Source organism: Durio zibethinus, chromosome 22 (genome assembly GCF_047325235.1).
Source record: "Durio zibethinus cultivar Kanyao isolate XHJ-2024 chromosome 22, ASM4732523v1, whole genome shotgun sequence".
NCBI lineage: Eukaryota > Viridiplantae > Streptophyta > Magnoliopsida > Malvales > Malvaceae > Durio > Durio zibethinus.
Genome location: NC_143183.1, coordinates 5,984,445 through 6,007,975, shown reverse-complemented (window position 1 = coordinate 6,007,975; position 23,531 = coordinate 5,984,445). Strand labels below are relative to the sequence as shown.

The following is a 23,531-nucleotide window of genomic DNA, read 5'->3' as shown; positions in this document are numbered from 1 at the left end:
CGCCTCTATTTGTTAGATTTATGAGCATTTGTCTTACAAACTCCACTAAAATTGTCACTAAACTTAGCATATCAAATTCTCAACTTCAAGCTTTAGCTTCATTAATCTACTATTTCTCATTCCAGACCAACTACAATTTACTTTCTTTCTCTTTTAGCTTTTACTATTCAAGCTTTGTCTTTTGGAAACCTATTTCTACCATTCCTTCATTATTTACTTTACCTTTTACTTCATTCTACTATTCTTTCAGCTTTTACAATTTTTTTTTATAATTTTTGGTTTAAAATTTTTCTCCAAAACCCATCTTCCTCAAATACCTATTTACCTATTATCTCCTTCCCTTTCTTTTTTTTTGTTTTTTGTTTTAGGTTTCCTTTAATCCAAATTTACCTTATTTCAACCTCAAATACAAATACTCTAGCCTAATGTCTGGGTTAGCAACAGAGTTATAAATGCCTTATATCAGGTAGCTAAAAAATACTTCACAATAAAGAGTTGAAATTTTATAAATGGGGTGGTGACCTTTCCTATCTGTTACAAATTGTCAGGGATAAGCTAAATAAATTTATCGTGGTAACTTTTTATGGTTCTTTATATTTGAAGAAACTGAGAAATTGTTCAAGTTTTATGGAGAGATCCTTCGACTAATATTGTCATAGTTTGCCTAATTGCTTTGTTGTTTTGGTCTTCTGTAAGTACTGGCCTTGTTAATATTTTTGGTTTAATACATAGTATAATTAAGTATTTTACATGTTCGTTTTCATATAATTTATTTATATAATTTTGGTCTGATAATGTAGTAAGTACTAAACAGATAAAAGTTAGATACAAAAGTCAAGATTAAGTTAAGAGTATCGAGATGGAGCGAAAATTTTTCTTAATTTTGCATTTGAGAATACAAGTGAAGATAATATGATATTATGTCCATGTTTGAAGTGTGCTAATATCAATTTGCAAATGCATGAAGTTGTTTTGGACCATTTAATTTGTATTGGATTTATCTTGGGATATTTTAATTGATAATTTTATAAAGAGTTTATACCATCAAGGTCTTCGACTAAAGTTCCTTCAACTTCAAGGGCTCTCCAATACTAATATGATCCTATTAGACTAGATAACATTGAAGGCATGTTGTAAGATACTTTTAACATTCATAACCAATATTGCCATAATTTGTCTCCCTAAAATGATGGATTTAATGAGTCAAATATTGAAATGAATGAATTTGGTGAACATGGGAAAAGTGTAGGTGACCAACAACCTAGTGGAAAAGCATCCAAGTTTTATAGGTTGCATCCAAGTTTTATAAGTTGCTTGAGGATATGAATGAAGAACTTTATGAGAGATCTAAACATTCAAGGTTATCTTTCTGTGTGTGTCTTTTTCACTTGAAATGCTTATATGGATGGACGAAAAACTCTTTGACTTTATTATTAGAGTTTATAAAAAAAATGTTTCCTTTTGCAAAAATCCTTGAATCTTGTAAGGATTCAAAAAAGATGATTAAAGATTTGGGTCTTAGATATGAGAATATTCATAATTGTCCCAAAGATTGCATGTTGTATTGAGGTGATAGAAAAAATCAAGAATCTTGTCATTTTTGTGGTATTTTTCATTAGATGGAGAAACATCCTGATGAAAAGTTGAATGAAGATGATGATGAAGTCTATACAAAAAAGAAACCTTTAAAGGTTTATGCTATTTTTCATTAATACCAAGACTTCAACGACTCTTTATATCTTTTAAAACTACAGATTTTATAAGGTGACATCATGACAAACGGACAGATAATGGATCATTGAGGCATCCTATAGATTATTTGGCATGAAAGTTATTTTATTCTAAGATTTCAAACTTTTCTTTTGATCCTCGAAATGTTATGCTTAGACTAGTATCTGATGGATTCAACCTAATCAAAATGATAAGTACTTTTTCTAGTACTTGGCTAGTTATATTGATTCCGTACAATTTGTCATTATAGATTGCCATGAAGCAGTAATCATTTATCTTGTCTATGATAATTCTTAGGAAAAAAGGTTCGAGTAATGATGCAGACATCTATTTATAATCTCTTATTAAAGAGTTAAAGCAATTATAGGAAGGAGTTGAGACCTATAATGCATTAAAAAAAAAAACTTCAATATGTGTGCTACTTTATTATAAACTATCAACATTTTTTAATTATGTAATTTTATCTGGTTGGAGCATAAAAAGTCATTATGCTTGTCCATGTTATGCTGTGCAGATATGTTGGAAGTGGTTACATAATGGTAGGAAGTTCAGTTATATGGCACATCATCGATGGTTAGATGATAATCATCGATGGTTAGATGATAATCATCAATTTAGATTTCAAAAACATCTCTTTGATGAAACTGAAAAGTTGAAGAGATCACCTTTACTAATTAGTGGGTTTAATATCTTATCAAAGTTCAAAGATATTAATTTTACTTATAAAAAAATAACTCAATCAAAGAAAAGAGTGAGAAAGATCTATAAAGGTGCATGGCCTCTTATTACTCAAGTTGGTGATATTGATATTCAAGTTGATGATCTTAATGCTCAAAGTGATGAGGAGAAAGATAAAGAAGATGATCCCAATGAGTCTGAGTTATGGAAAAAAAAGTATCTTTTTTGAATTACCTTATTAGGAATATAATTTATTACGTCATAACCTTGATTTGATGCAAATAAAGAAAAATGTTTGCAAAAATTTTATCGGGACAATTCGTAATGTGGATGAAAAATCAAATGATGACTTAAAGAGTCAGCTTGACCTAAATGATATGGAGATTCACCCTGACCTTCATCCGAAGTTGCTTTCTAATGATAAACATTGATTGCCTCCTATCTGTTTTGGGATTTTTAAAGCTAAAAAAGATGTGTTTTGCAAGATTTTAAAAATGTAAAAGTTTTGGATAACTATGCATCAAATATATCGAGATGTGTGAATCTGAAAGAGCAAAAACTTTTTTCATTGAAATCACATGATTATCACATTTTGATGTAAGACTTACTTTCTTTTACTTATACATTCATCAATGTCAAAGCAAATCACTCAATGGTAATTGAATTGAGTAACATATTTAAAGCTTTATGTGAGAAAGTTTTGAATATGGAATAGCTTGACAAACTTGAAGATCGAGCCGTGATTACTTTATGCCATTTAAAGAAAATTTTCCTTCCAAACTTTTTCACTATTATGATGCATTTGGTTATCCACCTTCCATATAAAGAAAAATTAGTGGATTGGTTTATTATCAGTAAATGTATCCTATCAAAAGATATTATTTGTTAATAGCATGATTAGGTTATTAGTGTTGATCATATCACTTTAGTTAAAATGGTATATGACAAATGTTTTATGCCTTAGGTTTTTAGGCAAGTTAAAGTCTTATTGTCACAACAAACACTATCCAAAAGGTTCTATTGCTGAAGGATATTTAGTAGAAGAGTGTATGACATTTTATTCTTGTTATTTGGAAGATATTGAAATGAAATTTAATAGACTATCAAGAAATGTTGGTATGCAACATACTGACTTCACCTATAGTTATCTTTTTGAAAGTTTTGGACAACCAATAAGCAAAGCTGAAATGGTGGACTTAAATGATAAATCTTGGGCATAAGCACATTGATATGTTCTTTTTCATCATGACTCAATTGAATTGTTTCGCACATAAGTTTTATTGCAAGGAAATAATTCATTCCATTAAGCAAAATTTATTGTATTTTTTTATTGTTAATACTTTATCATGATGCTTTCTAATGAGTATAGAAATAATTTGAGAGCTCATGCATATTATTGGTAATCAAACTCTCGAAAGGTTGATAAATTGTTCATAAAAAACTTTCATGAATGGTTTGGAGCAACTGTAAGTAATGCCATATTTCCCATTATGAGAAATCCACATAAAATGCTTAGGTTATAAATAAAATTAATAACATATATATTTATTCCACCTTTATAGGTTTGGAGTGGAAGGCTTGTTAGTGAAGAGGTGAAGTGTCTTTCACAAGGTCCGAATAGAATTGTGAAATGATATAAAGGTTCATCATCAATGGATTTAAATTTCAAACCAAATTTCATGAGAGATTTAGAAGTACATAAAATTCAAGAGTTGTTGTTACTTCCTCAACTACTAGCTATGCTAGTGCTAGGGACACAAACCCTTTAGAGAAAAATATTGAATATTATGGTATGATTAATGACATCATTGAGTTGGATTATTATGGTAAATGGAAAGTTATTTTATTTCGGTGTGATTGGGCTGATGTGTATAGTGTGAGGGGTATTAAGAAAGATCAGCTTAGATTTACAATTGTGAATTTTTCTCGATTAATTCACATCGAATAACAACTCATCGATTAACCTTATGTTTTTTTCTCTCAAGTCAAACGAGTTTTTTATTCTGAAGACCCCAAAAAATTAAGTTAGTTTGTTGTTCTTTGAAACACACCTAGAGACTTATTTGATATGAGGTTGAATACCAGAGATGATGTTGAAGATGGAACTAAATGTTATCCTTTTGCTAAACAAAACTTGGATGAAAATATCTCTAGTACCTCTGCTCAATGGGTTCGTGAATATGTTACTGAAGATATTTATCAACCATTATAGATAATCCATATTTTGTAATTCGAGCATTTAAAACATAATGTAATAAATGTTTGTAGGTAATTTATGTTGTATTCACTTTTGTATATTTATTGTTTTGTAAATCATACATTATCTCTTAATTTAATTAAATTGATGTGTTCTTTATGTATCGTTGGCTATGATTTCCTAACTTCTCAATGTCTTTATATATGTTCTTTACATATGTTTTTTATATATTCGTTTTTATGATGCAGCTAAGCTAAAATGCGGAGGAATAGATTGAAAAGAATACATATCAGAGATATTACTTAAGAACGGCACCTATTGATTTTAGTTATAGACTGAATCTTTTGGATGAGAATGTACATATTGTTAGTTCTAACTCAATCACTTCTAACCCTTTAACTGATATTAGATATAATAATACGGGAAGTCCAAGTTTAAATAGTATCCCGTCAATTGATTCTGCTTTTAATTTGAATACAGGTATCATAAACCCCATATTTAGATTTCGATTATAATGATTAAAATGTTGGTAATTTACAAATTGATTTTTTAATTTTTTACAGTCGATAACAATGGTCAATGGAGGACCAGAGGCTAGACAACATTGAAAAAATTGTTTGCACTACCTTCGAATAAACGTATTGTAGTGTCTGTGAACTCTGATAGGCAACCAATTGGTGAAAAGTTTCAACTGTTGGCTCGATTTCTAGGTATGATTACTCGTAATGGAATGAAATTGCCTATTCATTATGAAACATGCCATAAAGTTGCAGCAAAAGTTAAGGCTGATGTTTAAACTTTATTAAGGTATTAGTATAATTAATTACATATAAAAAAATTAATTATTTTAAATTTGATTTATTGATTAAAACGTTTCTTTTTGTATTATTACAGTCAAGATTTGTACTTGAAATACCAATTTTATTTGTGCTTAAGTCATTGGAAAAGAAATGGAAAGATTATAAACATAATTTGAATAAAAACTATTTTGATCAAAATACTACAGTAGAGGCTACAATGGAAAATTCACCCCGTAATGTGATTAGGTGGCAACATGAACAATTAGTTAGATTTTGCTTCTCAAGAAAATGAGAAGTACTAATTTATATCTATTAATATTAGTTTTAATAATAAAAGTGCTTTATGATTTAAGTTGGTAATATTTGTATTTCTACCATATATGCAATTATTTTTTATGACAAAAAAGAAAACATATTGGGATTGGTAACAGAAAGCAACAAAAATATAGCCAAACAAGTGAATCAAAAAATTTGCAAGAAAGCAAAAAGAAATAGTAAGTTTATGATATTAAACTTATCCGAATGAATGAACTTGGTTTCCCTTGTTGATATATGTGTCGTAATTTACAATTTATGTCTGTTTACAACTTTTTATGCTGTTTAAAGGTAAAAATGCAAATTAACAATTATTGTTCTGTTTTAATAGTTTTGATAGTTTCAATACATCATATTTAACTTATCCAAATTATTGAACTTAGTTTCCAAGGTTGATATGTATGAAAAAGTTATTGTTTACATCTATTTAGGACCTTTTTACCGTTAATAGGTAAAAATACAATTTTATTGTTATTGTTCTATTTTAACAGTTTGCATAGCTTCAATACATGATATTAAACTTGTCGGAATAATTGAACTTGGTATCCACAGTTGATATGTATGAAAAGGCTAATGTTTACATATGTTTAGGACTTTTTATGCCGTTAAAAGGCAAAATGCAAATTTGATAAACTTTGTTGAATGATTGAACTTGGTTTCTACAATTGATATATGTGAAAAAGTTATCGTTTATATTTATTTAGGACTATTTTTGTCATTTAAAGGAAAATACAAATTTGTTGTTATTATTCTATTTTAATAGTTTGCATGGCTTCAATACATGATATTAAATTTTTTCAAATGATTAAACTTGGTTTTCACAATTGATATATGTGAAAAAGTTATTGTTTACCTTTGTTTAAGATTTTTCATGCTGTTAAAAGGCAAAAATACAATTTTTCTATTATTGTTTTGTTTTTATAGTTTGGATAGCTTCAAAACATGATATTAAACTTTTTTGAATGATTGAACTTAGTTTTCATAGTTGATATATGTGAAAAACTTGTTGTTTACCTCTGTTTAGGACTATTTTTACTGTTAAAAGGCAAAAATACAAAGTTATTGTTATTGTTTTATTTTAACAGTTTGGATGGCTTCAATACATGATATTAAACTTATCCAAATGATTGAATTTGGTTTCCATGATTAATATGTGTGAAAGGCCAAAATGTTTTATTGTTTACGTTTGTTTAAAACTTTTATATTGTTAAAGGGTAAAAATATAATTTTACAGGTATATTTCTATTTTAATAATTTAGATAGATTAAATACATGATATCAAATTTATTCGAATTTTTAAACTTAATTGACAGGCTTAATATGCATGAATAAGTTACGATTGATATGTATTTAACAATAACATATGTTTTTATGTAGGAGATGGAGATGGGTGAAAAAATTGAATGTGTGAAACTTTTTCGATTAACCCACACAAAAAAAGACGGATCTTATCTGAATGCCAAAAGATAAGAAATTGTGGTAATTTGTTACATTTATTTTATACAGAAAGTAAATATTTACTATTTTAAATATATTATGAATTAATCATTAAACTTGATAGTTTTATCTGATTAACTTACAGGAAAAAGAAAAAGAGAAAATGGTTATTGGATTGAAGTAGCATTTGATGGTTCTGTCAACATGCAAAAATTGAAAAATCAAATTTTCACAAAAGTTGCTAGAGAAAAAAAGACAAGGATGGGTCCTAGGCCTTGGATTGGATCCAACACCATCTAGCTACTATGGACATAACCTCAGTAATTTACATTCTTAACAAGTCAGTCTTCATGAGACATTTCCTTATTGGGAGAAGAATTGCAAACTATGCAACAACGTTTCCATCAAATTGAAGCAAAAAGAGAACATGAGCATGCAAAATTGAAGAAAAACATACTAGAATAAACCAAGAGTGTACAAAATTTCAGCAATTACATGATTGATTCGGTACTCTTATAAATTTTGTGCAACAACAATTTCTAATAAGTAATCTGATGGTCCACCAATTTAAGTATTATATTTCGTAACTATTTATATTTTTTTAATATAAAAAATAGCTTATTATTAAATGTTAAAACTTGTATGATACTATTAAGTAGGTTTTTGAGCACGCTAGTGACCAAGGTAGAAAAAAATCATTCATCAAATGGCAGTATTCCAAATTTATGTAGTCATCAATTTCATACATTGTAAATTTTTTGGTGAATATACTAAAATAATTTGAATGTTATTATACTAATTATTAAACTTTGTATCACATGCATATTTAAACAAATTATGTATTTATTAAATTCAATTTCAGAACATAAGTTCATTTTTATTTCTTTTAACATTTTTATTTAATGATAACAATAAATATTAAAAGAAATTTAAAAACAAAAGTACATTTCTTAATTTCGCAGCATTTGTGTTCAAAATACCGTTAAATTCTAAATTTAGTGGCATTTGTAACATAAAATGCCATTAAATTTAGCGACGTTTATTTGATACAAATGCTGCTAATTTAGTGGCAATTGTCCTTTCAAACATCGCTAAATAGAGTGACGTTTTATGATACAAACGCTATTATATTAACAATATTTTTTTTATACAAATGCCACTAAATTAGTGATTTTTTTTATACAAACGTCACTAAATTAGCGGCATTTTTTATAAAACATCACTATTTTCTTTAACACGTGTATAGTCAATACTCTTAGTGACGTTTTTGGCAAACGCTGCAAATCATTTAGTGACATTTATAAACGCCATTAAACATTAAAAAAAATACCTCTAAAAATCTAAACCCCGTGATGTGTTACCATTGTTTTTTATTTATATCCTTATTCTGTTCTACCTACTTAATATCAGCCAACACCACTAGTTATAGGACTTACCTTCGTTGGGGAGGGGATTACTTTCCTTTTTTTTTTCAATAGTTGAAACTTATCAACTAAAAATATTGAAATGAAGTCATAAATATCTTGATTGGAAAGTGTCAACTACCATTTTCTAAGGGGGATGACCAATTTTTCAATCTTCATTAGTTTTGTCTTCCCATAACTCTGAAGAGAAACAGCTGATGGAGAATTTCCAACATGCACATTTCTGTGTTTCCTTTGAACAAAACTAGGTTGTGGAAGGAATTGGCACAACAATTTTGAGAGTCCATTGTGTCCACAATACTGAGAGCAAATTCTAACTTCTTTTCTTATATTCAAACCAATCATTATATATGTTTCTTTCCATTAATAAGGTTAAAGATCAACAAAACTATTAATTTAAGAGAGAGATAACCCTGATATATAAATATATATATATATATAATACAGTCAAAGATATTCTCAATTTTTACTTGAATCTAAGCTTGCATTTCCACACATCGGTTTATGTTTGAAACATTGAAGTTGTTGGTTTGTCTTTATGCAACAAATTAAATCCTTGATTTTCCTTGTCCTAGCACTTCTATTTTTCTGCTACCAAGGTTATCAGGGCTCAACATGTTGTGTTTTGCTTGTTGGAATTAGCACGTAGTTATAAGATGTGTTCTCTTCCGTCTACTCTTTAGATTTTGGCTTTTTTCCACTCAATATAATGTATTAATTATGACTAAATTTTGATTTAAAACAATGAATTTATGATTTGCCAAAAATTAGCAGTAAATTGGCTTAATAAATAGTCTCTCAGAAGTAAATGGATCGGAAATTAGCAGTAATGTTTTTGTGAAATGCTGAACTAGTTGACAATGAAGAATGGATCCAAAGGAATCCTACCTAAGTTCTCGTCTTAAATAATAATAATAATTTAGCAGATAATGAAGGGTTATATATTGGTTTTAGTCTTTGTCGGGTTTCAAATCTTCTAGTATAACGTTATTGATTTTTATGTGTTTTCTTGGAATATATTCAGGAAAGGTAAAAAGAAAGGGGAATCAAATAAAAATTTTTGGATAAATAAAAATTAATATTAATAAATCTTAACCTTTCTTTTGAATAATGGCCCCAGGAAAAAATTCCATTAAAATAGTAACAAGAACAAAATCAAGTTGATTGTTGCATTTAGTAAAATTTTCAGGTACTAAATCAAGTAGAAACAGAGCAGGCCCAGGAATGGGGTGGAAATTGGTCAGTAGCTAAAAAACATTCTATCTTTTATGGGCTTTTTGTCATGTTGATGGGCCCATGAAGCTCTTTTCCACACTAAATTTTGTCAAAAGTGTCTATTTTCAAACTGCTAAAATCCATAACAAAAGTTTTAAAGTCCAACATTAATTGCATAAAAAAAAAAAAAAAAACTCAGAATCAAAAGTAAACCAGAAAGAAGAAAGTAGGAAAAAAAAGAAAAAAAGGAACAGGAAACGAACCAAAATAATTGACCTGTTTGTTCCATAAGGAAACTTTGATTATGTGACTATGTGCTAGTTAAAGCTGATACAAATATAACAGAACAAAGATGAAGTAAAATAAGACTGCAAAATATGACTCACATTTTTTTCATTCAAACGTATGAAAATTATGGACAAATGTCATAAATCTGAGACCAAAAGAGCATCCCAGATCATATCCATGTCCAAGGAAGGCATTCTACTTAACTGTACAGCATCCACATCTGATGATGGAATCTCCTGAGTTTTCTTTTTGTTATCCTTCACTTCAGATCCTCCCTTGCTATCCACCTCAAATTGCCACTCTCTTTTTGCTTTGTTTTGGTTTAAATCCTTGACTTTTACTGGTGTTGGAGATGGATCATTGGATTTCTTGTTAGCAGAAATGCCCTGTGATATTGCTCGCAACTTGGCTTCAAGAAGTGCAGCTGTATTTCCATTCAAAGAATTGGCCTTGAGTTGATGTTTAAGATCTGGAAAATTCAAATGTGCATATTCTCCACGCAACATGTATGCTGCTGTATCATATGCGATAGCAGCTTCTTCTGCGGTGTCAAAAGTCCCTAACCAAACCCTTGTTCTTTTTCTTGGTAGCCTTATCTCTGCAACCCATTTTCCCCAATGCCTTTGCCTCACCCCTCTGAACAGCTTTCCGGGTGATGAAGCTGATGATAAAGAACCCTTTTGGTGCTGATCCTGCAATCTTCGTCCAGTGTACTTCATAGGCTGAGTCTTGGTAGTGCTAAGCCAATAGTCACTGAAACCTTTGGATGGATAATTTGTCAAACTCTGGTTGATTCTAAGCCATTCATCGCCCGGTTGAGACTGAATCTGGCCAACTTGAGGCATTTCGAATAGAGGGTTCAAACTCTTTTTGCCAATGGAATCAATGACTCGTGTGGATGGATCTAACATGGTGGGTTCCTGCAAAAACAAAGCTAAATTTGGGAATTTTGATGTGGCTGATATGGAAGACGGAGAAGGTGGTTCGGAAACTTGAACTTGGTTTAGTTTTGGAAAGGATTCTAAAAAGCTCACTGGAATAAACCCATCTTTGACATCAGAAACACAACCTCCAGGCATGTGGACAGAACTAAACACTGAAGCAAATAAACTGGAGTTGTGTTCATTCCCAACATCCTGTCTGATAAATCCAGGAATGTTTTTCAACAAATTGGCTCCAGGACCCTCCTCTGCAGAATAACTAGAATTGGAACTTGAAAGCAGACTGTCAGGTGATGATGATGATGATGACTTACTTGCACTGCCACTACCATTTTCATGAAAAGCAGTCCCAGTTAAAGCACCCCAAATGATTGGATCAATTTTTGGACCTGTTGCCATGCCATAAATATAAGATGGCCACTCCTTGTTCATGAAGGTTTCCGTTTTAGGAAATTGATTTTCCACACTCATAATTTTGGCCGTAAACAAAACAAAAATGAGAAGAAGATAGAAATGGTGCAAATGAAAGTACTATGCTTTATATATCAGGCCTTAATCTGAAGGTTTCTGTTAAAGCGTTTGAAAAATAATATTTATGGGAAACTACTTTATGTTTATAAAAGCAAAAAGTTATCGTCCGAGACCAGCCTTGTTCAATAGAATAAGGTCACCACCTACCAATTTCCCTACGCAGTCGTGCTACCCATTCTGGATGTTTATAGATAAACCAATCAAAAACTCACAGATCAGGTTTTCTTTGCTTACCTGTCATCTGGGATCTTAGGATGATGTACATTTATTAAGCATCGATATGGACACGTAATACCGATATAATATGATATGAATATAATGATATATATATATATAATGATTTTTAAAAAATAAAATAGGAATACGACAAGACATAACAATAAAAAATATTTTATATACAACTGTTAAGGTATTAAAATCTTTTTTGGACTCTTTTTCTATTAAGTCATCCACTCTTTTTATCCTTTTTTATCTTTTACTTCTTTCTCTTCATTATCTTCTTTTCTTTATTTTTTTATTTCTAGCATCTAACTTCCTCATATTTGAGTTTTGCTCGTTATTGAATCCAAATTTAAGAAAAAAATGAAAAAAAAAAAATCTTTTATGATGTGTTCAATTGAGTTTGGATACGTGTTGATTGATTATATCCGATTTTTTATTTTTTATTTTTTGATATATTTCAATGTATCCAATACATGTTGAAAGCACATTCAACCGTGTCAAAGGGACACAGGGATCGCCTCTTACATGGATACACCATGTTCAATAGCGTGTCCATGCTTTATAAGAGGTGTATATTCTCCCATGACAATGACTATAAAAACCTCATAAACCTTCATTTACATGGCATAATTATTTAAAGGTAATTTTAATCAATGCCCATGTTGTTTTCTCAAACACTCACATGACTTATTCTTTCCCTTTTACTTTCTAAGTATAATGTAAAATGAAGGTTAGACCTTACAATGAGACAATAATTAATTGTTGTTATAGTTGTTAAGGGAGGAAAAAAAAATTGCAAGAGTAACATCTTACATGTAAATATGATATGCAAATTGCATAGTTTCAGTCTACTTTGATGGAATGAGTTTGGTCAACCAAATTCATAGCTGGTTCTGAGGTTCTTGTATTACAGGTAATCAGGAGAGAAATCCTTAGTTGTGTCCTTACGAGAGCTTCATTATCAATTTTATCAACATAATAATTTACTTTAAATTGATCAAGACTTGCTCCAAAAAATTAAATTAATTATTTTTTCCAAAGAGGAAATCATGGCTGCATTTTATAGATCCAACCCACTAGTTTAAATAAAAGGCAAACTCATGAAACAAAAATATATCTTATTTGACTTTTCTTGAAGCATCATCACCTCTCTTTTGAGATGAGTTTGGCGCCACTTAAACACCTCATCAACTCCAAGAATGAGCGTGCAAAAGGAAGGGCAAAATCTATGGGGCCATCCCCCAAATCCTCCAAATTTGGGACCCTAATGATTAGAAACCAAACCCCATCTGGTGGTGAATTTTGCAGTCATCTTTAAACTACCTGTTTGAGTCAATGCCACTTGGAGAAACCAGTTCCAGGGAGGAGAAAAAAATACCATCATGAAAGAGAGAGATTCCTAAGAGTTACTTTAATTCACTTTTTCGGCAGATTTTGACTGAAATATATTCTGACCAAGTTCTCTCACTAGTGCAGTTGTTTTGTCAATATTATTCAATAGTGCCAGCACATGCTCTTGGCCTAAGCCAAACATATGTTATTCCCGTCTAATAGTTGATTAGTAAGAAGCAGCATGAACCCATGTTTCTGAATGTTGCTTTGGCATCTTCTCTTTTTTTTTTTGTTTTCCCTTATCAAGCCATGGTTTGGTTCCTTTATTCCTTCCACTGTTTCTGGTCTCTAAAACAAGAAAGCAAAATACAATAAAAACTCATCTCTGCACACATCACTATTGCTTTAGTTTTGAAAAAAAAAAAAAAAGATGTGCTTATGACATTCCTTGTTTCTAACCTGATCTCTAGTCTCTTCCAAAACCCTGTTCCTGTTTCCCAACCTGGAAGATAAGAATCTTGAGGGCTGGTAGTTAACAAAATACTTCGGCTTGTTGTGTAGTTTGTTCTTCACTTAACTATCTAATTCAACTGATGGCTCAGTATTTGTCCCCCTCCTTATAGTTGCGTCTTTGAATATTGTCAATTAATTTTTTTATGAAAAAACCTTTAAGGTGAAGGGAGGCCTTTTCATTTCTCGTTTCAATATCAGAACAGACCGTAAGTTTTAAATAAAATTTACATTGAATTTATAGATTATTCACCAAGAAGAACTGCAGACAGTAGAACTCGAACTCAAACTGTACAAGCGAAGTATTCAAACTTTACCAATTCAATCACCCCTCGATGACAATATTGTCAATTAATATAATTAGTGAATCAAGTAGCTAATCTTTAGGGTTTTTTTTTTTTTTTTTTGGGGGGGGGGGGGAACACAAGAAAAAAGAAGCCATTTATAGTGGAATACCAGGGATGATCAAAGCTAAAACAAAGACTCAAAAGAGTAAACTGTTTGTTTCGATGTTCCTTTTCCTATCTACCTAGATGGTTTGATCTCATCAACTGGTCTGGATCTTATGTTTGTGGATGATACATGTTGTTAATCCTAAGAGTCCATTGTCACGAAACATATAAATAAGTATATAACTTTCTGCGATTGCCAATTCAAACATCAAATTCTTTTGATTCAAAGTTTAAGAGTTAAGGTACTTAACTGACCCCAAAAAGAATAGAATAATTCAACTGCACATACAACTAGGCGTGAATTGCATAAGCAACAGATCTAGTCCTTTTTCATTTTTATAATAATTTGGCGAATATTGTAAACATGTGGTCTGATGTACGAAAGAGAGAGAGTTTGTGTATTCATACATGCATTTTTTATGTCAAATAAGTATAAAACATAAAAATTATCGTATCAAATTCATGTCGACACATTAAACATAAATTTTTTATTTTTATCATATTTATATAAATTTTTATTAAAATTTTAAATCATATTATTTTTATATAATTTTTATATTATTTTCGTATTGTGTGATCGTTTAATATTTAAAATTGTCATATATTTTTTTCCTTTGTTAACAGTTTCTGGGATGTAGGCTTCTCAACCTTCACAAGTAACCTCAAACCTTTTGGTTAAAGTTTTATGACATTACCAATAAACTATTTGCTCTCTAGGGGGCTTAAGCTGACCATAAAAATACAAAGTAACATCTCCATTGTCAGATGCAACTACTCTTAGCATTTCGACAGAATAACTTCCCCTTTATGCTTTTATAATTTTTTTGTTAACTGTTTTTTTCTTCCCGGAATTCTTCCTCTGAAATCTTTTTCCCTTCTAATCCTGTTAAAACAGCTCACAGATGAATGATTTTATTTCCTAACATGATCCACACAAAGTTTGATAGAAAAAAACACAATAATTAGGACAAAAAGGTGAAAACAGCAGCATCAAAATGGAATCCTTCCTGTGCAAATGATTCTCTCTTTTGTTTTACACACCACTTTCTTATCTTTTTTTCTGATCTCTACCTCAAGTAACACCTTGTCTAGGTAGGATAGAGAATATATCTTTATGTAAGAATCTTTCCCATCTGACTATCTACAAAAACCTATGACCATCCCCATCATCACTCATTATCACCGTTGATAGTACCTTGCATTACTTCTGCAATGACCTTTAGTACTAAAGATTAAGCTGTCAAGATAGTGACATAAAATTTTCATTAATTCATGATCTTTAATTTTTTATGCCGAATTATTGCATTTGATCTCAATCTTTTAAAATCGTTCCATTTTGACTCAAAACGCATGAAAACTTTGTTTTTTTTAACATGGACAACTCATCTTAACATTGTTTGCAAAATGCCTTCAACATAGGTCATTTAACATGCCTTTATTCATCACTTTCTTTTTTCCATTGTCCAATATACATCAAAATGTTTAAGTTATCAAGATAGTGACTCAAAACGGGTAAATTATTCATAATCTTTATTTTTTTTATGCCGAATTATTATAGTACTTGGTCTCGATCTTTTAAAATGGTTTCATTTTGACTCAGGACACACATGGACAACTCATTTAACATTGTGAGCAAAAAGCCTTCAACATAGGTCATTTAACATGCCTATATTGATGATTTTCTTTTTCCAGTGTCCAATATATATCAAAATGTTTAAGCTATCAAGATAGTGACTTGAAACGGGTAAATTTTATTCATAATCTTTAATTTTTTTTATGCCGATCATTACACTTGGTCTTAGATCCTTTTAAACGGTTTCATTTTGACTCAAGACACATGAAAAACAATTTTTTTTCTTTTACATGGGCAAATCATTTTAACATTGTGAGCAAAAAGCTTTCAACATAGGTCATTTAACATGCCTATATTCATCACTTTTTTTTTTTGGCCAATGTCCAATATACATCAAAATATGACATACATATACGTGTACAGACAGCAAACCCTAGAAGAAGATACAATAGAAAACCTTATCTTGTCCTTTGGAAAAGCAAGTTGTACTTACCTAGACATCTCTCTCGTCATCATCATTATAACATCCACCAAACCCAAGCAACTTGAAAATAAAATATTAGGATTAAATATGCACTTTTTGTGCTTATTTTTAGCAATCCATGATTATCAATGTCGTTAACACTTATCATCATTATTTTGATTAGTTTAATTATGGCTGTAATAGACAAAGGTTAATGGGGTTTTTGAGGCGCCGACAATGGAATCTAAGAGGCTAATTACATGCATGAAAGGAACTGGTTAAACAGAGCCAGCAGCATGCCAATTAGGCCCGTCAACGTGTCAAAATTTTTGCGGTCGCCGATTGCTCACCACAAATTAATTTTATTCTACCGATTTGAGATTAGTTTTGGTTTTATTAATTTTTTTTATTTTATCAGGTTATAATCTCGTTAGATTTCTAATCATGTAATTGACTCAGATTTTCGAATCAGATTGTCATCTCAAGTAATTACAATGTAAAAAAAATAATGAATAAAGCAATAACAAATCAAAACATTAATTTAACTAATATTTGAAAAAAAAATCTGATATTTGGATTAAATTTACACATGATTAACTTAGATCTAAAATTTAATACAAAGTGCTCATTTATGGAACAAAAAACCTCGAAATTTCTCTTGATTTCGTGGTGCACACATGAAATGGATCAATTAATATGGGGTGCAAGAGTTTAGTACATTGTATAAACTCTAGCTACTGTATAAATGTAGGCATATTCATTCCCCTTCGGCAAATATAAAAATCCTAGGATAAGTTTGTTTACTTCAACCTTGTCTCTTCAAAAGACAAAAAAGAAAAAAGTTTCCATTTAATATTCCGTGAAATAAAAAAAGCAACCCCAACCCAACAACTCCATCAAATGAGAAGTGTTTAATCACTTGTTTATGTCATTGACTTGTTCTTTTCCAATTTTTATTTTGTCTTTGTTTGTCACTGACCACACATTGACAACAAAAATTTGGTGGGGGAAAACAAATGTGAAAGTGGAAATAATTATAATTGTTACAATTGTTTTTAAGGATTGCTGAAAGGTTTGTTATATTACATGGAGAAAAAAAAAAAAAAGAAGTGAAATTTTTACATATAAAACAAAACTTACTCTTTTGAGGTTAATATATAGAGTGCATTGCATTAGTGCATGATACGGGTTCGATTCTTACTCTAAGAATTCTTTGTTTAAGTGGGGGTTGTTGTGTTAATTTTTCAAGAATGACAAAATAAAATTGATGCAAAGGATGTGCCTTCCCCAAGTCCCGTTATAAAAGAAAAAAAAATGTGTGGGATTGAAGAGAATGAAAGGCACATGGCTTGAAATTGGGGTTCGTATTATAAAACTTTAACGTGCTTTGAAGTGGCGTGGGTAGCACGTCAGTTTGAACTACTTCGTCACTACTGCCCGATTGGACCACTGCCCTCACTTAACCTAAACTATTTGAACTTTATTTTTAGGGTAAATGACATAAATATACTTAAGATTTAACGCGATTTGAGTTCGTTCCTTGAGATTTAAAAAATAATATTTAATTATTTATGATTTGTTTTATCATATTTTTATTCAAAATTATTATTTTTTTTATTTTTTTCATCTTCAATTCATCTTTTCTCTCTACTATTCATCTTCTATCTCTACAATTCATCTTCTCTCTAAAATCAGATGAATTCTTTCTCTAAATAATTAAATCAAAAATCATCGAAAAACTCTTCTTCACAAACCTAAAAAAATAATCTCAAACTAAAATCCAAAATTTTGATTTTGCTCTTGAATGTTTCTGTTAATGGTGAACTTTGACTATGTTAATTATTTTTGGTTAAAACTTTTAATTTTTTTCTTATCTATTTGTATACAAATTTTAAGTTTTGTGTCTTTTGGGGAATAAAATTTTTGCTACTAAAAATTGTATCAAGCATCAAACAAATAACCAATTTTCATTCAATAGCCACCAAAAAACCAAAGACAACCATCAACAAACCCGGAAACTCAAAAACTCAAAAACCCAGAAACAAACTCAGCATCCATTAGAAAAACTCACAGAATCCAAATCTACCCCAAATTACTCACACAAAATAAACTCACAAAACAACCACAAATCCGCATAATAATAACAACAAATCATCAAAAAGGATTTTTTTTTTATGGGTTACAGTTTGAATTTTTTAAAAATTTTTGGATTTTTAAAACAAAGATGGAAAGAGGAAGAGAGAGAAGATCAACTAGTGGCACATACCATAATAGCATACTTTTTTAACATTTGATCCCCCACTTACGGAACACTGTGAAAAGTTTATGTTTTCAACCTAATTTTTTTTGAAAAATTTGAATATGAGAAAAAGCAAACAAAAAATTTTGAAAAAAAAGTTAAGATTTATTGATTACACGTTAACAACGTTAATAAAAACTAATAGAATGTCACAGATACATAGCTCAAGGTAGTTAAGTATCACTTTTTAAATTTCAGGGTGCAAACTCAAATCGTATTAAACCTCATGATATATTTATGTAATTTACCCTTATTTTTATTTCTTCCTTTATCAGCTCAAATGTTACTAATGCATTTTCTTTTTTTTTTTCAAGACCCACCACTTGATTCTATGCTCAAGGAGTCAAATTCAAATTCTTTTTATTTTTCTTTAAAAAAAATATTTTTTGAGTCAACCTCAAAATCATAATCGTTTTTGTTGTACATGCTTGCTCTAAAAATATGTAAGTAAATTTTCAAAAAAAAAAAATTCGATTAAATTCCAGTAAATTAATGAAATAATATCCCCTAATAAGCAAAACAAAATTTAAATTAATGATAGGACAAAAATAAGGTCTCAATTCCTAAACCTTATGCTTTACCCACTTTGCCTTTTCTTTTTTTTTTTTTTTTGTTGAAAGACCTTTTATATATTCGTAAAGAAGCCAAATATTTATATCATATGGTCAAATAGATAAAATAATTGAATGAACTAAAATCCTTTTTTTTTTTTTTCTTTTTGACTCTTTAATCATATTTTGTAAGCATCCAAAATCACCAAGGCATGTATATTGCAAGTTTGCAACTCATGACTTGGCCCATGATTAAGAATTAGTACTTGGGAAAAGCCCTATTAGCATAGACTATGATAGTTTTACGTAATTGGTGTTATAGTCATTTGATTTTTCTACGTAATTATATAAATCACAATTGCCAAAATATATAACTATATTTTTGAAGTTTATTTTTTCTTATAAAATGCCATTGGTTAAAAAGTAGTGTTTTCTTCTTCCATTTTTCTTATAGAATCAATTAATAGATCTGCTCTTAGTTATATTATAAGTTAGAACCAAACATTTTAAGACAGGTAACAGGATAGGAGAGCACACATGAAGTTTGTGGCGGGGGGAAGAAGTATTTTATCTTCCTAAAGCACACATTGGCATAATTGGTTTTAAGCTTATCCAACTAAATGAAAAGAATTCGAAAAATAAATAAATAAATAATACTGAACATGTTATTTTTTTTATAAATTAAAATAGACAGATAGACAAATAGATAAATTAAAACTATTAATAATATATTTTATACAAAATGGGAAAGAAGAAACAGATACAAAATGTTAAAGAAGTTAGATTTTTTTTTTTCAAGTTTTTTTTTCAATTAATACTTACATTATTACTGGTGCAGTTAGTATGCCTATATAGAAAAAAGTAAGACTTAAATTAGAATTACATCATAATATTTAGCAAGACAATTCTCACATTTTCATCCTTCAATCCTGAAGCCGACTGAGCTAATAGTTCATTGGTTTCTTCTTTTTTTTTTTTTTTTTTTGCCTCTTTAATCATATTGCGTAAGCATCCTAAATCCCTAAGGCTTGGAGATTGCAAGTTTGGAACTCATGACTTGGCCCATGATTAGAAATTACTACATGTCGAAAGCCCAATTGTCATAATTTATGGTTGTTTTAACTTCTTCTTTTTTTTTTTTTTTTTTTGCCTCTTTAATCATATTGCGTAAGCATCCTAAATCCCTAAGGCTTGGAGATTGCAAGTTTGGAACTCATGACTTGGCCCATGATTAGAAATTAGTACATGTCGAAAGCCCAATTGTCATAATTTATGGTTGTTTTAGTTAAGTGACATAGTAGTCCTTTGATTTTTCAACGTAATTAAACCACAATTGGCAAAAAAAAAAAAAGACATTTCCCATGTAGAAAAGATGAGACTTAAATTATATATAAGTTTTAATCATAACACGTAGCAAGACAAATTTCCATATTTCATCCTTCAAAAAAAAAAAAAATTCCACATTTGATCCAGCACCTAAAATTTATTGTAACATAAATAGTGTATGATTTGATAGTGCTGCCAACATGAAGACTTGATTGGAAACCTTTCATGGACATTTGTTCTTGCCTTCCTTAGTTTTGATGTTGTTGTAGCATGGACATTCCTCCCTATCACCGTAAGTACCAGAAGGAACACACAAACACCTCTGGCAGCAGTAGTTGCAGAAGAACAAACATGGTTTCCTATGATGCGTTTTCGAACGCCGAAAATCGCATGCCTTCCAGACAGTCTGTGTACACAATCACAATTTCATTATAAACTTTTTGTTAATCAGGATTTGATTTGATTATTGTGACTAAACATGAGAAACATAAGGGAAAATTTTGAAATTTGTGAAGAATGCTTTGCAATATTTTACGTTGAAGCTTAAGTGATCCTTCCTTTCCAGCCTGTAGACATGAAACAAGTACTATTAGAGAGGTTAATTATTTTCTTGAAATTTTAATTTTTTACAGTGGTAAAATTCACTTGTGTAGACTATTTGTTCTTCTAAAAGGGAAACACAATCTACGGTTAAATTCTAGGTCTATTCCCTGCTTAATTCAAGGAGAAATGTTATACAATTATTTTATCTTTTATTTTATAAATTTGGATATATTATATATGTCATCTAAATTTAATTACTTAGTGAAGGAATCACAGACATGTCAATTAATCAAATCTTCCTCTTTTTTCGATGAATTTATGAGTATTAGTGAAATTATAATCATAATTGATCGAGTATTATATTCATATAAAAGATCATCAAATTAAATAAAAAAACAAATCACTCAATATTAAACTAGTACATAACTAAACAATTCTAATATAGAAGTTATATTAAACCCACATTTAGTAGGATTTAAAATTGATATCGATATAAAAAAAAAGTTTGTTAATGTAACAATGTTTCATTTTAGCATATATATATATATATATATATATATATAAGAAAAAAAAAAGAAGTGAATTGACCATAAGAATATCAAAAGAAAAACAAGCCTATATATTAATATTCAATAATTAATACTTCACACACAAATATATATATATATATATAGAGAGAGAGAAAATAGGGAAGAGATGAGAATGAGATGCAATACATTTGCAGTTTGAAAAGCAAAACTCAATGCAACGATGAGAAAGAAGGCAAAGGGAAGCCAAGAGAACCCGGCCATGTTTATATTTCTTGTTTTCTAGAGGGATGAAATGCTCTAAAGCAATGATGTTTGTTATAATGGTTTTGAGAGCATTAGGCATAATGAATTTTAAAATCGAGAAAAATAAAAAGGAGTTGTCATCAATCTTTATTAAGGTGTGATTGACCACTCAAAAGTTTATCTTTTTAATAAAATTATAAAAACGAGTTTAAAGTTTATCAAAAAAATAAATTTTAATCTACAAAAAATCAGGTTGAGTCCGGGAGTCTGTTATGTGTGGGGAAAGATTAGCACCCCCACAATGCCCATAAATTGGTACCATTAAATTATGCGTTATTTTCGGTATTTAATAAAAATAATTTTAACTTGAAATTTAATACTAATTCCCTTCGTTTTAAAAAATATTTTTGCCAACGTTTTTATTTAGAAATATTGAGAAAATCTTTAAGTTAAAGAATTATCTTAAAATTCTCCAACATCTAGGCAAAATTTAAAATAACTCTTTTCGCTTAAGATTTAACACAACAATCCTTAAAATTAAATAACACTCTTTATAGAAAATTATTGGTGACTCTCCAACTTCTAGGCAGAGTACCAAGAATTATTTCTTTCGAAATGTTATTTTTATTTTATATTGATAATATCAAAAAAAAAATTTTAAATGTATTATTTTTTTTATTATAAAATATTTTATTACCAAGTAGTAAATAAAAATTAAAAACAAAATAATACAAATAATATCTAATAATAACATGTTAACGTATGTATGCCAATGAATGTTATGTAGGATAAGATGCAATTTTAAAGTTGAATTCTTAAGTATAATGAGACCACCCCGATTCTCTAACATCTAGGCAGAGCTTAGGTTCAAGTGTTTATATTTAAGATCCCAATTTACTATTATACTTTTTTATTCATTAATTTTATTATTAAAGCAAATTAAGAACTCTTATGAAAAACTTAATGAAATAAAGTTTCCTAAATACTCTATCATCCAGGCAGCATTCGGGAACAAATAATTTAAAATGGGATCTCACACGTGTCCTTAGGATTTTCAGAAAGTTTTGAGTAAGGGTTTGAGTAGAGATTTTGAAAGTTTGGTTTTAAGGTTTATAGGATTTTAAGGCTTGAATTTTAGGATATAGAAGGTTTAGGATTTTGATTTAAGGGTTTGGATTTTAGGGGTTTTGGATTTTATGGGTTTGGATTTAAGGGATTTTGAATTTTTAGGGTTAGTGTTTAAGGTTTCGTTTTTAAGAAAATACGAACATCTCTAAAAAATCTCCAACATCTAAGCGGATTTTTAGAGCAATTTGATTTTAATGAATTTTGAAAATTAATAAAAAAAATTATTATATATTTCTTTTTATAAAAATTTATTAACAATAACTCCCTAACATCTAGACGAAATTATTTTTTTAGGAAAATATTTTTTATTCCCTCCAACATCTAGGCAAAAAAAAAATAATAATTATTCTATTATTATTTTTTTTAAGCATTTTTAATATATATATTTTAATCATTATCTTACTTATTTTCATTTTTATTATTATTAAAATAAATAAAAAACTTATCTAACAAATATAAAACTTATCATGCATAAATATAAAAAAAAATACTTAAAATAACAAAAATAATAATATATAAAAAATTTAAAAATTCAAAAAAAAAAAATTTACATGAATAAGACCTGTCAACGGTGGTTCGGTTGGATCAAAAAAGGTTTGGTTCAACGCGCAGTTCGGTTGAGCCGGTTGAGGCTTAATTCAGGTCGGTCTAGAGAGCGATTCGATCCAGTTTGATCAAATTGGTTCAAGGCTGCTGAGGTTTCGGGTTAGCGGGTTGGTTATACGGACCCCGGATCAGGTCCGGATCCACGCGCGGATCTTCCCTTGCCTAATATGACGTCGTTTTGGCCTTTAGGCCTTTA

General features: G+C 29.6%; 1 protein-coding gene and 1 pseudogene across 1 annotated transcript; both read right to left on the bottom strand.

Annotated features, from left to right (window-relative positions):
* Positions 1-9,851: 9,851 nt before the first annotated feature.
* Positions 9,852-11,740, bottom strand: LOC111307063 (ethylene-responsive transcription factor ERF062 pseudogene; annotated as a pseudogene).
* Positions 11,741-20,398: 8,658 nt separating this feature from the next.
* LOC111307292 (gibberellin-regulated protein 12-like) lies at positions 20,399-21,619 on the bottom strand. Its single transcript, XM_089751766.1, has 3 exons — positions 21,545-21,619; positions 20,826-20,851; positions 20,399-20,695 (listed from the first exon to the last, which is right to left on the bottom strand). Exons 1-3 carry the CDS (start codon positions 21,617-21,619, stop codon positions 20,509-20,511), a joined length of 288 nt encoding a protein of 95 aa, XP_089607892.1. The 3' UTR covers positions 20,399-20,508.
* Between the last annotated feature and the right edge of the window lie 1,912 nt (positions 21,620-23,531).

Coding starts and splice junctions, on each gene's coding strand:
- LOC111307292 (XM_089751766.1), bottom strand. CDS start 21,619: ATGGCCGGGTTCTCTTGGCTTCCCTTTGCCTTCTTTCTCATCGTTGCA. Junction 20,852..21,544: donor TTGCTTTTCAAACTGCAAAT/GTATTGCATCTC, acceptor TCATGTCTACAG/GCTGGAAAGGAAGGATCACT. Junction 20,696..20,825: donor AAGGAAGGATCACTTAAGCT/TCAACGTAAAAT, acceptor GTGATTGTGTAC/ACAGACTGTCTGGAAGGCAT.